This window comes from Chanodichthys erythropterus, chromosome 10 (assembly GCF_024489055.1).
Source record: "Chanodichthys erythropterus isolate Z2021 chromosome 10, ASM2448905v1, whole genome shotgun sequence".
Lineage (NCBI taxonomy): Eukaryota > Metazoa > Chordata > Actinopteri > Cypriniformes > Xenocyprididae > Chanodichthys > Chanodichthys erythropterus.
The window spans coordinates 9,467,744-9,483,702 of record NC_090230.1 but is presented as its reverse complement, the minus strand read 5'-3'; the positions used below and the strand labels follow the sequence as shown (position 1 = coordinate 9,483,702).

The 15,959-nt window shown below is 38.6% G+C and overlaps 1 protein-coding gene across 2 annotated transcripts; it reads left to right on the top strand.

Annotated features, from left to right (window-relative positions):
• Positions 1 to 597: 597 nt before the first annotated feature.
• On the top strand, positions 598 to 15,578 carry plcd4a (phospholipase C, delta 4a). Of its 2 annotated transcripts, XM_067398567.1 has the most exons (16): positions 598 to 840; positions 1,993 to 2,052; positions 2,863 to 3,021; positions 3,956 to 4,184; positions 4,444 to 4,573; positions 4,723 to 4,954; positions 5,187 to 5,388; positions 5,553 to 5,697; positions 6,432 to 6,584; positions 7,353 to 7,520; positions 11,883 to 12,039; positions 12,131 to 12,247; positions 13,650 to 13,828; positions 13,926 to 14,058; positions 14,327 to 14,476; positions 14,572 to 15,578. In XM_067398567.1, the coding sequence occupies exons 2-16, from the start codon at positions 2,013 to 2,015 to the stop codon at positions 14,661 to 14,663; spliced, it is 2,286 nt and encodes a 761-aa protein (XP_067254668.1). In that variant the 5' UTR covers positions 598 to 840; positions 1,993 to 2,012; the 3' UTR covers positions 14,664 to 15,578. The 2 variants fall into 2 exon arrangements, with proteins under 2 accessions (XP_067254668.1, XP_067254669.1); XM_067398568.1 differs by lacking the exon at positions 6,432 to 6,584.
• Positions 15,579 to 15,959: the final 381 nt, after the last annotated feature.

Sequence of the window (15,959 nt, the reverse complement as noted above, 5' to 3'; positions counted from 1 at the left end):
ATAGCAACACGCCAAAAACCTCTCAGCCACCAACAGCAACAATAGCAACACCCTAGCACTGTGGCTCTTTTGAATTGTTCCAGTAAGCAAACACCTAGAAACCTCATGGCAATTCACTAGAAAAAATGCAAATGCTACAATACAACCTGAATCACAATTGTGCAGCAATTCCCTAACAACTAAAAACCACCCAGAACGGCAACAGCGTAGCAATTTTGACTCAGACCTTATAGAAACCACTCAGAACACCCTAGCAACCACATTAGAAACTGAACTGAACACATTAGAAATTAGAACTTTAGAAACTGCAAAAAACCTCTGTTCTGCATGTGCAAACAGTTTCCACAGCTAATCAGTAATTAGGGGTGTTATTTATTTTAATTCACTCAGGATTACTTAGAAAAGTGTTAAATATCACATCTGCGCATGTGGCGATAAAACCTTTAGGTTGTCACACCGCAGGAATGCAACACTCCAATTACGCAATACGCAGGATTGTGTTTCCTCCACAAAACTGACATACCCTCGTTTTATCTGTACAGAGGGACAGAGAGACGCAAAACAAAGCAGCCAGAGGGGAGGGAGGAGGAGGACAAGAGATGTTTTGACTCCCAAAGGAGAAAGAAAGTGTATTTTGTGGATAACGGGCCGTGTGTTTGTGTGGATCTGTGGGTGTGTGGTTGTGCGTCAGAGGGAGGTGTGTTGTGGTAAGATCAGCTGTGGCGAGATGTGGACAGTCAGTCCAGCTCTGTTGCAGCGGGGGCCACATTACACCGGCTTCTCCTGAGTTGTACTTCTCTTCAAAACTCAAATACAGATCCGACTATGAGCCCACAAAGGGTAAGTGGACCTTCAACCGCGAGATATTAAAAATTATAAGACATAAATACTTTATTATGAAAGTTCATGTACAGATACAGTATACCTGTACAGATGCTCCTCATAACTGCTGCTTGTTTTGTCTTTCTGCTGTTATTTTTTTTTAAATTAGGAGTTTCTAAGAATTTCTAACACTGTTGTTGTTGTCATGCTTTTAGTAAGCTTTTATATGTTATTTTGGTGTTATAAAAAATCTTAGTTGTTAGTTGTAACAGCAACTAACAACATATTATTTTAAAGAATCTGGAGAATCAAGAAACATGCTTGAGTTGAGCATGTTTTTAATAACACAACAGCAATGTTGGGCATTTTGTCCGCCATGTTTAAAGTGATTGTTGCCTCATGTGAAACCTGAATCTCCATGGCAACTTTGGCTGGGTATTACAACACACCTTTAAATGCTCACATGGCGAACGTGTGTGTGCGTGTGTTTTTATATATAATTATATTTATGTTGAAGATTTTAAAATTTAAAGAATTTAGTTCATATAAATATTTCATTAATAGTAACAGCAGTTTCCACAATCATCATCTTCTCTTTGTGTGTTTTTGTCTGATTTCGCATGACTGTGCAGTATTTGAGGGCAAGTGTGACATGCTTTCACAAAGAACAGATCCGCACAAACATTGAGTCTGAGGCAACAACTGTAGTGCTGATCCCTGTGTTAAAGCCAGACGTCCAGGGGATTTTCACTAATAACAGCCATTTACACTGTCTGAAAACACTTGTTTGAGGGTGTGCATGTGTGTTTGTTCGAAACAAAGGCGGTGAAATGGTTGTAAAATGTAGGAACAGACCAAATATAAGCCTTAAAGGTCAGAAATCCCTGACCTTAATCCCTAGAATATTAAGTGTTATTACTGTGCATGACTGATGCAGTTCAATTTCTTAAAATATATATATATTATAATAAATATTTCACATTTACGTTTTTTTTTATGAAGTTTTAATTTTTGTATGTTTTTAATGTTCCTTGCCTTCCTCTAATGCATTATATTTAAAAGTGTAATGTTATTGTATGTTAAACATTTTTTTGAACTGTGTGATCCATTTTAATATTATTTTCTCTGCTTATCAATGTGACAATTCATTTCTTCTCTCTCTTTATTCAGAAACAGGAGACGCCTAAAAAATGACAGAACGACTGATGGCTTCTACTGAAAGGAGCCTACGTAAGTTTACATTTAAACTATGAGAATAAAATACTCGCTGCCGTCAGTGTATTTATTTGTTCCTTAATCACTGATAGCGTTGTATATGTGGTGATATGAAGGTGATATGAAGGTTAGTCAATCAGTTTTGGTAGATCTTGTCTTCAGATGTTTCCACAAACATTGTAAAAACTGAAAAACCTACATTTTTAGTTGTGCGGTCCTGAATAAGGAAGGCTTAATTGTATCTTATTTTGCATATAAAATGCAAAATATTAAAGACAAGTCTTGTAGATTATACTCTAGACATTCTATTAACTGTAAGTAACTTTGCAACTACATGTCAGGTAACTCATTAATTTGTAACTACATGTCAACTAACTCTCATTAGAGTTTTGGTAGACTGTTAGGTTAGGGTTAGTAGAAAAAGTTGACATATACTTGCAAAGTTACTTATAGTCAGTAGAATGTCTGTTGGGGGAGCATCAAAATGAAATGTTAGCTGATATTAAGCAGACAACCTACTAATACTCTAATGAGAGTAACTGACATGAAGTTGCAAAGTTACTTATATGTAGAATGTCAAAAGTAGAAATAACGTGTTGGCGATTATAGTGATAGCAACACCAGGTTACAAGGACTGCTAAGATGTATGCCAAAACCCATCTGACTTATAACTACAAAAGAAGGATTCATTTTCTGGTCATGAGAGACAGGGGATGATTTAGTGTGTTTTGTTTTCATGATGTGCTGTGAATCTGGGTCAGGTTCATTACCTGTCGTCTGACCCCTCCTCGCCCTCTTCGTCTCCTGTACTGTCTTGCTCCTCAGGTATCCAGGCTGATGACAACCTGAAGTCCATGATCGTCGGCACAGTGATGAGAAAAATCAAGTCTCGCACATGGAAAAAGCAGCGTTATTTCCGGCTACAAGAAGACTGCATGACTATCTGGTACAAGAGCAAGAAGGCTGGAAATGCCCACTCCACCTGTAAGCAGAGTTAACAAGGCTAAAATCCACAATCTTTAATTATTAGTCATTTATACAAAGCAACGTACTGTATTACAAGTACAATCCCATGGACAGAGGTGTCCAATCCTCCTCCTGGAGGGCCACCTTTCTGCAGGGTTTAGGACTGGAGGAAAACTCTGCTGGAAGGTGGAACTTCCAGGAGTAGGATTGGACACCTCTGCAATAGGAGAAACCTGAGGTTAAGTGTCTAACTTAAAAGGATAGTTCAACCCTTCTTCTACTGAACACAAAATAAGATATTTTGAAGAATGCTGAAAACCAAACAGTTGATGTAGCCATTAACTTCCATAGTATATTCCTTATATTCCTTAAGGCTACCGTCAACTGTCTAGTAACCAACATTCTTCAAAATATATTATTTTTTGTTCAACAGAAGAAAGAAATCATACATGTTTGGAACAACTTGAGGGTGAGTAAATGGGTGAACTATCCTTTTAAGGTCACAATGGTGATAGTTCATGGATCGACTCTTCCTGTGTCTGTACCTATAACCAGCCTAGAACAAGTACACCATTACCCTAGACAGAAATTTAGCAGCTTCAGACAGTACACAGTGATTTCAGAACCTCTAGACCAGAGTTTAACTGTAATTTGCTCCAACACACATGTTGTTTCTAGTCATTGCAAATACATTGATTAGCCTAGCCTGGACCTGGTTCAGATGTATTTAATTAAGGTTTGACCTGAACTCTAACATTGGCCCTCCAGGAGCAGGATTGGGTACATCATGCTCTATACAGGGTGTAGGATTTGGCTGGGGGTCAAAGTCTTGATATTTCTTTGGTACTGGCTTTGGTCTGGGTCTGGGCCTTGATGAGTCAAAAATGGGTCTGTTGGCACGGGTCTGCTATATATATATAGCTAATTTAAATGTTTGTTTATGTGTATATAGTTTCTGTTGGTGATGTGGAGGCCGTGCGGGAAGGGCACCAATCTGAGGTTCTGCTTAGCATTGCTGACGAGTTCCCACCTGACCGCTGCTTCACCCTTGTGTTTCGTGGTCGACGGGGCAACTTAGACCTAGTGGCCGAATCAGCAGAGGAGGCACAATCATGGATAAAAGGGATACGCAAACTCATCGATAACCTGGAGAACATGGGGCAGAGAGAGAAACTAGACCAGTATCCTTTACTGTGACTCTTTATCTATCTGTCTATCATTTCGCTCTCTGTCCATCTTACACACACACAAAAGGTTTCACACAGGCTAAAAGGCATTAAAAGACACCTAAATACATTGGGACATCAGCACATCTGATGCCCTTAAGATTCTTAATTTACTTGGATTGAAGTGCAAGTCCCTGAAATCAGATTAGTTGATAGGAACATGTCCTACTTTGGTAAATCATGTGGAGCACTTTCCCTTAAATGCTGTTTCCAGATGGATCTGTGATTGGTTCAAAAAGGCAGACAAAAACAGAGATGGGCGGATGAACTTTAAGGAGGTCAGAGATCTGTTGAAGATGATGAACGTGGACATGAATGAGCATCACGCTCTCCGTCTCTTTACGGTAACTGCACTTTCATGGCCAACCTAAGGTTATGCTGCTTGATGTAGCTTCAGTTCAGTGACGGTTTTGACATTTGACACACTTATGTCATTATTTGGTGATCCATTTCCTGCCAGTTGTTTGTATTTAGAGCGTCTGTTGTTCTCCAGATGGCAGACAAGTCTCAGTCAGGTACTCTTGAAGACGATGAGTTTGTGCTGTTCTATAAGATGCTGACTCAGCGTGAAGATGTCCTGCGAGTGTTTCAGGAATATTCAAGTGATGGACAAAAGCTAATGCTCCAAGATCTGAAAGATTTCCTGCGGGAGGAGCAGCTACACGAGGATGAAGTTCAGCAGTATGCACTCAATCTCATTGAATGCTATGAACCTTCAGACACAGGTAAGCAATGTTGTGATGAAGCATAGCTAAAGAGGTTGTACTTTTCTTGCTCAAGTTTCTTCAAAGCTTCTGTTGTTTGTATTTGACTTTCCACATACCATTGATCTGTTTAGGTCATCTTTGGTGGTTTGGCCTCTTGTCCCAAACTAATTTTTAACTTTCAAACTTTTTCAAAAATAAATTTTAGTTCCAGGTATCTTGATGCTGTTTTTTGTTTTCTTCTTGACTCCAGCAAAAATGTTGCAAGCAATGACATTTGATGGTTTCCTGATGTACCTGAGCTCATCAGAGGGCTCCATCTTCAATCCTACCATGGTGAAACTATACCAGGACATGACTCAGCCTCTCTGTCATTACTTCATATCATCTTCTCATAACACATACCTTCTGGAGGACCAAATCAGAGGACATAGTAGCGTGGAAGGCTATATACGGTACACATTTTCAAAAACCTATATCAAGTAGGCATTTCCTAACCCATAAAACACTCAATCAGCATGCTTTTCCATGTTAGTATGAGCATTTATCTGGTATAAAAGACACAGATACGTGTCATTCTTCTTATATTCATAAATATGAGTTTGTATGACTGTTTCAGAGCACTGAAACGTGGTTGCCGATGTGTAGAAGTGGACTGCTGGGATGGACCAAATGGAGAACCAATTGTCTACCATGGACACACATTGACCTCCAAGATCTTCTTCAAGGATGTAGTCACAGCGCTGAGCAACTATGCCTTTAAAGTATGTCAAAAGCTCATTTGCTCTTTCACAGCTGTTCCAATAAGGAACCGTGATGGTACTGTGGTAAACCACATTACCAAATAATATGGTATTTACATGGTTTTCTAAGGTAAATCAAGGAATGTCATGGTATTAACATTATAATAGTGTTACTATAATAATGTAAACAACGTGCCATTAATACCTTTCATCATGGTATAGTAATGGTAGCAGATGGTAACACCATGGTACATTGATTTATATACCAGGGTGACTGAAGGTACTTCAAAGGAAACCAAGGTATTACCATGGGATTTTAGAACACCATGTTGATATCATGGTACATATATTTTAGTACCATGGTATATTTCTAAATACCATAGTATAACCATCTGATTCTATCACTAAACTATGTTGTCACAGTATTTTTTTGTAAGGGGATGGTATCTGATTGAAATACCTTGTTTGAATGATAAATGTCCATAAAATGTGGTATTATCTTATGTGGTATATACCTCTTGGTTTATTTCTTTATCTCTTCATCTTTAATCTTTCTAAACCCGGTTAGAGTACTGTACTTGCTTGCATTTTTTGTGTGTGTGACAGGCTGGGGCCAGGGCACCATACCCTTCTGTTTGTGTGTAATGTGATCTAGGGCAGTCGACCCCTGCCTGAAAGTGTGTTAGCCGCTGTTCTCTGTCGAGTGTTCCATTTCACTCCATCACTTATTCACACACACACTCTCCCCTCCTCAGGCATCGCAGTACCCTGTCATCCTGTCCATTGAGAACCACTGCAGTGTAGAGCAGCAGAAAGTCATGGCCCAACACCTCACCCAGATCCTGGGAGACAAGCTGCTGAAAAGCACTTTAGATGGAAAGATTCCCATCGGCCTCCCGTCCCCCGAGGTGAGCCAGAGAGCATGGATGCATGTGGCCAGTTAAACAAGTACTTAACATGTCAGCTTAATTGGACTGCTTAATGGGCAGTAAGTAGTCATTCATCTTGAAGTGTCCTTGGCAAAGATCTTGAAGTTTCCACCCCAAGAGCAGACGTGTGTATCAGAGTTCAGAGTGCAGTGACCTCTCCATGATACATTCACTTTCTCCGGCTGTTCACCTGGGGTGGCAGCCATATGATCTATGTCTATGCGACCCAGCCACACTTAATTATTAAAGTAAACAACAATATTCCCCCCCACAAAAGCATACTACCCTGCTGAAGAAGAAAAAAAACAGCTCAGACTAACATGAATTACCTTGCTTGTCAAGACTAGTTTAGGCTAGTTTCTCTGATCTTTCTGGTTAAACTTGTTGACTGATTAATTCTTTCTTAAGTAGCCTGGTGGAGATACCTGCACACCACCATCATCGCTTCAGCAGGGTCTAACCAGGAATCGCCCTATCAAGCTTAGCTGTTAGCCACTAGCAACACTTAACCAAACATCATGGTCTTCCTGGTGAAGCTAATTGACCAAGGAAGTCTAGCTAGTTTAGGTGTAAATTCATGGATTCCTTTAAAAGAGATGCTTTTCTATTCGACCAACCCCTAGTTGACATTATTTCTAGTAATGATTTCTAGTTTGTGTTAGTGTGTTCACTGTTAAAATGTTACTGTATGAGTTTTCAGATGGTTGCTGATGTAAGTGTATCCTCTCCATATTTGTGTGTGTATAGGATCTGAAAGGGAAGATTCTGTTGAAAGGAAAGAAGATAGGAGGATTAGAGGATAGCATGAATGGGGTGGTGGATGACCCTTTGACAGGAGAGGTGAGCGACGAAGAGGAGACTGCTGAAATTGATGATGACCATCATCGCAACGACAGCATACGACATAGAGGCAAGGTACAGTGATACTTTCAATTCATATTAGCCAAGTGGGTAAAGAGATGAACTGGTAACAGAAAAGTTGTAAGTTTAAATCCCACCAAAAGTAGACACATGAACTATCTAAAGGAAATAATGTTAAATAATGGGGCATATCTTGAGTACAATTTCTTTGGCTACTTGATGTGCCAATGGATTGTAAAATATTGAATGGTGGTCTTGTCTCACTGGTAGCTTATCAGTTCTTCATCAGAGCTCTGAGTCCTCAAACAAGAGTTTCAGTCTGCCTAGACTTTAACCACAAGTTTCAAATGTACTTACGTAACACCTGTTGAACACACTCCTTCATTTGGCTCATTCATGGAAACTTCCACTTCTCCATTCTAGACCGTAAGCAGTTTACCTAATGTAGACCAGCTTGTCTTATGTTGAAGGTAGCAAAATATTCTGAAAGACAAGAGTTGCACAGTTGCCCTGAAAATGAGCCGATGACAGAAAGCACTAAGAAAGTTGAATGGGGTGAGAATGAAGCAATCTTGGGAAGGAAGTAGACAAACAAACAAGAAAATGCAAGAGAGAAAGTCAGAGATAGATAAGACAGAAACGGCATATCTTCTGTTGTCTTCTGCCATCTGATAGGTGGCCATGTGCACTTGCTGGCACTGCTGTTACCATGCGACACTTGATTCTTTGAACTTTGGTTAGCTACAGTCAGGGATCACCCCTCTTGGTTTCTCCAATCCGAAATACAGTCACCTTGTTGACTTGTCAACTGGAACATTTTGGCATGTTATGTGTTAGCGTTTAATTTGAACATTAACACTGCTCTTCGGACTCTGTCTTGTCAGATTACTGGTTTAGGCTAAGTACTAATAATTATTTAAATGACACATTTATCCCAAGTGATTTACAGTACCCTTCCAACAGGGATAGTCCCTCTGGGAAGTATCTTGCTCAAAGGTACAATTTCAAAGGATTAACCCTTGCTGGCTTTGAACCTACAACTTTTGGTTACCAGCCCAGATCAAGGCTACGCCACCCTAGGCAAGTTGAATATCATGTTAAGATGGCACAGCAGATTGGCTAGGACAGATCCAACAAATGGTAGTGTAAGATGAAGCCAGGTGGATACTGGTCCTCATTATCCATGGGTCGTCTGTCATGACATTGTCTAAGTAGTCCTAGGTTGAATGGTTTGGGGAGCAGAACTGAATGCTTGCAGTAAAACCACATAATACAATTTAGCTAGTTGACTTCTCAAACACCACAGCCATGTTGGAAGGTTTTAGATGCTGTTGAGCTAGTTAAAAGCAGTTATGACTGCCAAAATTAGTCCTTTGAGTTCTTAGTAAAGATGGGTGCACACTGTACGATTTATAATAGTCCTTTATGACTGTTGCTTGTCAGACTGTATGAACATGATTCCTGCTTTAAGCCATGTCACACTGTGGGATCTCAGTTGTCATTATTGTCAGACTGTACAGCAGTCAAGGCGCGTTAAAAATGGAGACACGCAAGAAGACTTGTCCGGAGTTTTACATCATCAATCCATGACGCGTTCGGTGACGTGAGCTGCATTTACATACGGGATTGAAATGGTGACTAGCAGGGGCGGAATGAGAGAAAAATTCAGCCCTGGCACTGTAGCCACACCAACCCACATTACCACACCCACAGACACACACATTCCCAGGTGAAAAAAGTACACTTCCATAATGTACTCTATTTTCACACACTAATTTTGTACTTTAATATACTAAAAATTCTTTAGTACTTCTTAAGATAATGTAAGAACATCTTAGTGTACTCAACTGTGCTATTGTGAGACACCATTTAGTTACCACTATGTTAAAAGCACATTTTAGTTCTAATTCATGATGTCTCAAAATAGCACAGTTGAGTAAGTACACTTAGATATTCTTAAGATGTACTAAAGAAGAATTTTATTTAAAAAATACTATGCAAGTACAAAATTAAGAACAATCTATTAAGTACCAAACTAGTGCGCGAAAATAGAGCACTTTAAGTACGTTATGGAACTTTTTTCTCCTGGGTTGCTATACATTTTTGACTATATTGCAAGTAGCGTACAGCAGTCTGTTTACCTAAAATCCCACCTTATCTGCTGATATTTCAGTCATGTAATTCAGTAATAGGCTAGCTAACACTTGTAACCAATTATCATGAAGCAATGACATTTTAAATTATACAGGGGTTGTATGCTACGCTTACAACTGTTTAATACAAAAAAAAAAAAAAAAAAAAAAAAAACAACACTAGAGCAAAGTAGCGTGAATTGCATGAAAATGACTTGAGCTAGCTGTATTTTCTGTTTTTTCTTACCTCTACATCACTGTCCTCCACTGCAACAGCCGAATTTAAACCCTTTGAAAAGAGTTTGGTTAATTTTAGGCAGATGGCAGCGTCGGAGTCGGACTTAAGAGTCTTTTTTTGCTTTCTCGAACCTTTTCTGCACTGCCTTTCCTTTTTTTCTAACTTTTACTGACAATTTGCTCGTGTTGCGCTCTCTCTCTGATGACGTGCTTGATTTTGACTGAGTTTGACTGACAGGCTATCTAACCAATCATAATGCCGTATCCACATTTATGTCCGACAAAGTAGACTTGAATTTGAAAAATGGTGTGTAGTGTCACGGGCTGCTTGAACTGAGGTGCTACAGCAATCGGTCAAGACACATTAAAGAGCCACAAAATGGTATTTATGGTTTAAATTTCTTGTCTGTCGACGCATTGTCAGTGTCCTCTTTGCTCCAATGTATTTTTCACTCTGACAGAGCATGATGTGTGGCGTGAGAGCGCCATTGCTTGTTGGACATACATAGCAACAGTAACTAAAGGGGGCGGGGCGGTATGCCCATCTTGGGAGGGGGCCGGCCATTTCTTAACATTTATTATTAATATTATTATAACCATAGTGAAATCGTGCTAGCAATAAAAACCCATCCTATGCTCTGTCGGCCTGTCAAAACTATATCTATATATATATATTATATATATATAATAAAACTGACTGGCCCACATTAAAAAAAAATGGTCTGGCCCCTCTGGCATTTGCCAGAATTGCCCGATGGTCAATCTGCCCATGGTGACTAGCAAACAAAACAATCTCTAGCATTAATTTTGATCATGGCTTCTTTTGAAAAGAAACAAAGATTATGTGGAGCAAGGTGGTGGTTTGTTGTCTCACTAAATGCATCATCAGGTTCAGCGTTCTTATTGGTTTTTGTTTTGACGGGTGTCGTTGGAGAAGTCACACTGCAGGACTGCACGTCAAGTCTTCTGACACTCCCAGAATTCCATAGGAGGCCAAATTTGATCACAATGGTCCAGAGGCGTAATTTGCGGGTGGGACAGGTGGGACATGTCCTCACAACTTTTTGCCAGGGTTGATATTGTACCCACCACTTTTTGAAACATCTCGCGGCATGGATGTATTTAATACAAAAGAAACATCTCTAGTTAATTAGCAATTTGTTAGTTTGTGTTAAATAATAGGCGATCTGGTGCTGTTATCAGTGGCACAACAGTGTACTCTTGGCGCTCATGCACACTGCGCAGTCTTCTCGGACAAGCGCTTCAATCTATCACTTAATGCTGTTGCGAAGACTCGTTTCGGTGAAATCACAAAACAAAATGCACATAAACGTGTCCCTGCTCTTGATATACAATCACTGATGAGCATCTTTGGTTTTAATGAGAAAAAATAAAAAAATAAACTGTACGGGGGCAGATTAGAACCTGATTGGAACCTAAAACCTCTGGCACGCTGAACAAAAATTCTACCACTAATCCATCAGGACAATCTAATACATTCTCAAGACCAACAATATATTGTATTATAGTAGATTTAAGGATGAAACTATCATATTAAAAATTAGGTATATGTAAATAAACTAATGCATTTATTATTGTAATATTACAATCCAATTCCACATTCCTGTCCCACCCACTTTTTAAAACAAAGTTATGCCACTGCAATAGTCATTAATCAGCTGTCAGTCAACATGTCAAACTAACGATCAAAAACTCTGAGAGATTTTGGCCTAGGATCTGAGGAATCATTTAGGATTCACAAAATTTGTCTCAGACTGCCAAATCGTACAGTGTGAACCTGACTTTACCCAGCTAAAAAGGTGGTTTGCTGGTCTTAAATGATTTAAGCTGGTGTTCAGCTGGATTAGCTAGTTGACAAGCTTATCTCAAAGACCTGACCAGCTGACAAGTGCCCGCAACTCTTTTAAATCATCAAAAAAAGATCAGCCAGGTCAGTGGAAAACCAGCAAACCACCTAAAATTTAAGAAAATTAAACTGATGTGGAACTGTCTAACTGAACTAAAGGACTTTTTTTGTACTGTCTAGAAATCCAAGCAGCGTCTGTCTAAAGAGCTGTCCGACTGTGTGGTTTACTGCAAGAGTGTCCACTTTAGCAGCTTTAAACATTCACGAATTCACTCCAAGTTTTACGAGATCTCTTCCTTCACGGAGTCTAAGGCCCGGAAACACATAAGGGAGGCAGGTAAAGGAAACACGAGTCTGACTGCTTATAACAGCTCATTAATTATTTTTTTTAGAGAATTGTATTGTCTTACTTTGTCTCTGTGCTACAGGAGCGGAGTTCGTTCTCCATAACGCTCGTCAGTTGAGCCGGGTTTACCCCAGTGGTTTGAGAACTGACTCATCCAACTTCAACCCACAGGACATGTGGAACGCAGGGTGCCAAATTGGTGAGCCTACCTGAAATAAATTTTTTTTTTTTTTTTTTAATAACCATGAGATTCTGCTTCAGCTAGCCTAACTAAGATATGTTTCTTGAGAGCTTTAGAATTTTATAATATTCTCTATTGATGAACATAGCACAACTATCTATAAGATTGTTAGTAATACAGATGTGATTAATATCTATAGTAGTTGTTGGGTCAAACTTATGTACTAGACCTTAGTCAGTAAAAATAAAAAAATAAAACTGGGGCCGGTTACATAAACCGCCAAGACTAGTCTTACAAATTTTTTTCCCTCAAGACTGTTCGTAACTTTTCTGAGTCAGTTCCATAAAAATATAGATTGGTCTAATTTGATACCGAGAAGTAAGACTGGCTGCCCCTTGACTAACTGCTATTGGATCATACTAGATCTTAAAGGGTTAGTTCATCCAAAAAGAAAATTCTGTCATTAATTACTCACCCTCAAGTCGTTCCATACCCGTAAAACCTTCGTTCATTTTCAGAGCACAAATGTAAGATTTTTGATGAAATCTGAGAGGTATAGGACTCCTCCATAGACAGCAATTTAACTACCACTTTCAAGGTCCAGAAAGGTACTAAAGAATTTGTTAAAATAATAATTTTATGAAGTGATGAGAAAAACAAAACAAAAATATGCATTATACAAAAAACAAAAAATATGACTTTATTCAACCATATCTTCTCTTCTGTGTAATTCTCCCTATATACTGTTATATACTGAAATATACTGTTTACGTTCAGACATAGAACCTGGAAGCGCTGAACATAAACAGTGTAGGAGAATGACACAGAAGAGAAGATACTGTTGAATAAAGTCATTATTTTTGTTTTGCTTTTGGCCACAAAAAGTATTCTTGTCGCATCATAAAATTAAGTTTGAACCACTGTCTTTAGTACCTTTCTGGATGAGTCATTGACCTCTCGGATTTCATCAAAAATATTTTAATTTGTGATCCGAATTTTTGGGTGAACTTAACTTTTAAGATGAGTTTTGTTCGATGGGATCACAAATACACAACGCTAAATACAGGTGTAAATGGGGTCAAAAAATCCTTTTGAGCATGTCCTAATGCGTAAACATTATAAGAAGTGCGCATGCCAGACAGGATTTAAACTTTGTTGGAGACCAAAGATTGGTTTGAGGATGAAAAATGTACCAAGCACAATGTTCGCTCACTATTCCTGATTTCTAACCCAAACAAACCCTCGAAGAAATCAGGACAAAAGTGGTTGAACTAGTTCAACTAGAAATTGTTTTATGCAGGAACTTACTACTGAATACAAACGGTGGTAAATATTTTACATTGCTAAGTGTAGCTTTCTCTTCTCTTCTCTTCTCTTCTCTTCTCTTCTCTTCTCTTCTCTTCTCTTCTCTTCTCTTCAGTTGCTCTGAACTTTCAGACCGCAGGGGTTGAGATGGATCTAAATGACGGCTTATTCAGTCAGAATGGGCATTGTGGCTACGTACTGAAACCAGCGTTTATGCGCAACTTCGACAAGAGGTTTGACCCAGAAAACCCCCAAAACCGAGATGGTTACAATCCGCTTAGCCTGTCTATACAGGTAGAAACCTGAATGTCTGTGCATGTGTTGGACAATAGATAACGTATAAATAGACAACGTGTTTATATGTTAAACTTGCGTTATTTGTTCATTCCAGGTCATCAGCGGGCAACAGCTTCCCAAGGTAAACATCAAGGAGGGCTCAATTGTTGATCCCCTCGTTCGGGTGGAAATTCATGGCGTACAACTGGACCAGGCCAAGCAGGAAACAAGATACATTGACAACAACGGTCAGTTAAAACGTATAGGACGGAGTTGTGTCTAGACTGAGAAAGTCTAGACACACTTAAACCAGAGATCTAGTTGCGTTCGAAAGACTAAACAAGCTAATGGTTTTGAAGTACAAATGTTCCATGTACTCATAAACTATATTTATTTAATAATTATAGAAATTTTGAATTGAAATTGTCTTAAAAAAATTGAGATGTACAGTAGAATAGCATGTTGTACACTATTAATGCTTGAAATTTCATGTCAGCAACCTATTTGTCTCTGCAGGTTTCAACCCGGTATGGTACGACACACTTCAGTTCACCGTTCACGCCCCAGATTTGGCGCTGGTTCGGTTTGTCGTGGAAGACTATGATAAAACATCAAAGAACGACTTTGTAGGACAGTTCACTCTCCCTTTCACCTGTATTCAACAAGGTACGTCTCCATTCCACCAAATGCATCAAAAATTTATCCTCAGTGAAGCTGCTAATACTAAGTACTAAGTAAGCACATTTTGTTCTTCCTTATAGGATATCGTCACATCCATCTCCTGTCTAAGGACGGCACCAGCATACCTCCTTCCTCGCTTTTTGTTCACATCCGGATAACTAAACTAACGTAAAGCAAAGAGACTGAATTGAAGGGTGTCTTACATTGACACATGCACAAAAGGAGCAAAAATGCAACAATTTCAAGTCTTCCCAGTCAACACTTGTTTGCAGAATGCTAACATTATATTTATACTTATTATAATAATTTAGAAAATGAATTCAAATGTAACAATTCACACTTTTAAGGTAAAGTTGTGTTGCTATAGATTTAGTTAATTTATACGCCAAATCATTTTATAGTTATTTTATTTACTTTAAACGTTTGTTATTAAGATTTGTGTGATTGTAGAGAGCTGTTTAAGTTCAACTTCAATGAGAAACATGTCCAGGTTGTATTTTAACCTCAAAATCAAAAGAAAAAACAACAAGATAATGAAGCCTATTTTGGTTTGTATTAAGGACTAAAATGTAGTTGCTAAATTTAGTTAGTCGATGACCCAGATATTTCAAATGAGATTCCCCCACTGTTATTGTTACCATTCATGGTGAGTCTTTATCTTGCTTTGTGTATTTTAGATATATTTTAACAGAAAAGGTTTTGTTTCGTAGTCATACCACTCCATTTCAGTAGTACTTACAGTGGTGTGTGTGTTAACTGCTCTTTTGGAATAAAGTACAGAGACAATGGGCACAAGGGTTCAATTACAATCTTCCTTTGGCCCTGAAGTACCTCAGGGGCCAGACTCAGTTACACAGAGATACAGAAGGCAGTGAAAATTACCCCGTTTGTTCCCATCTCCACCTACCTGGATACAGTATACTACTGTATACATTTCAAAATACATATACTCTTGAATGCATCACCTTTCACCTATGTATAAGAGAAATTAAAGTAGATTATTCTGAATAATGTCAAGTCATTTGTTAAATCAAATGTATGCTGCTGGACTAATAGTGTTAATTTTTGTATTTCTAAGCTTTGTATGAGGCGGATCTATATACTGTTTTTGTAACATTGCTCAGTAACTAACTGTTTTGCTTGTATATATGTATGTATTTATTTATTTGCCATATTCATCAGAGAATAAAGATAATTTTAAAAGGATTTCCTGTTTCTGTTGCCAGTTTATACCAATTTTTAAATGATAAAACAACATGGTGAAAATAAGGAGACTAAAAATCATTAATTTAATCAACAAGTCTAAGATGGTTTCTTAGCCTGTTCAGACTGGTCTGTTTTGCTGTTTTGTGCTGGCTAGGTTGGTAGACCCCAATTTCTAACCAGCTTAAGTGTATGTATATTTAAAAGTTACTTCCTAGCGGGATATTGTTGAAATTATGTTTAATAAGTTAAAGTATGGGCAAAC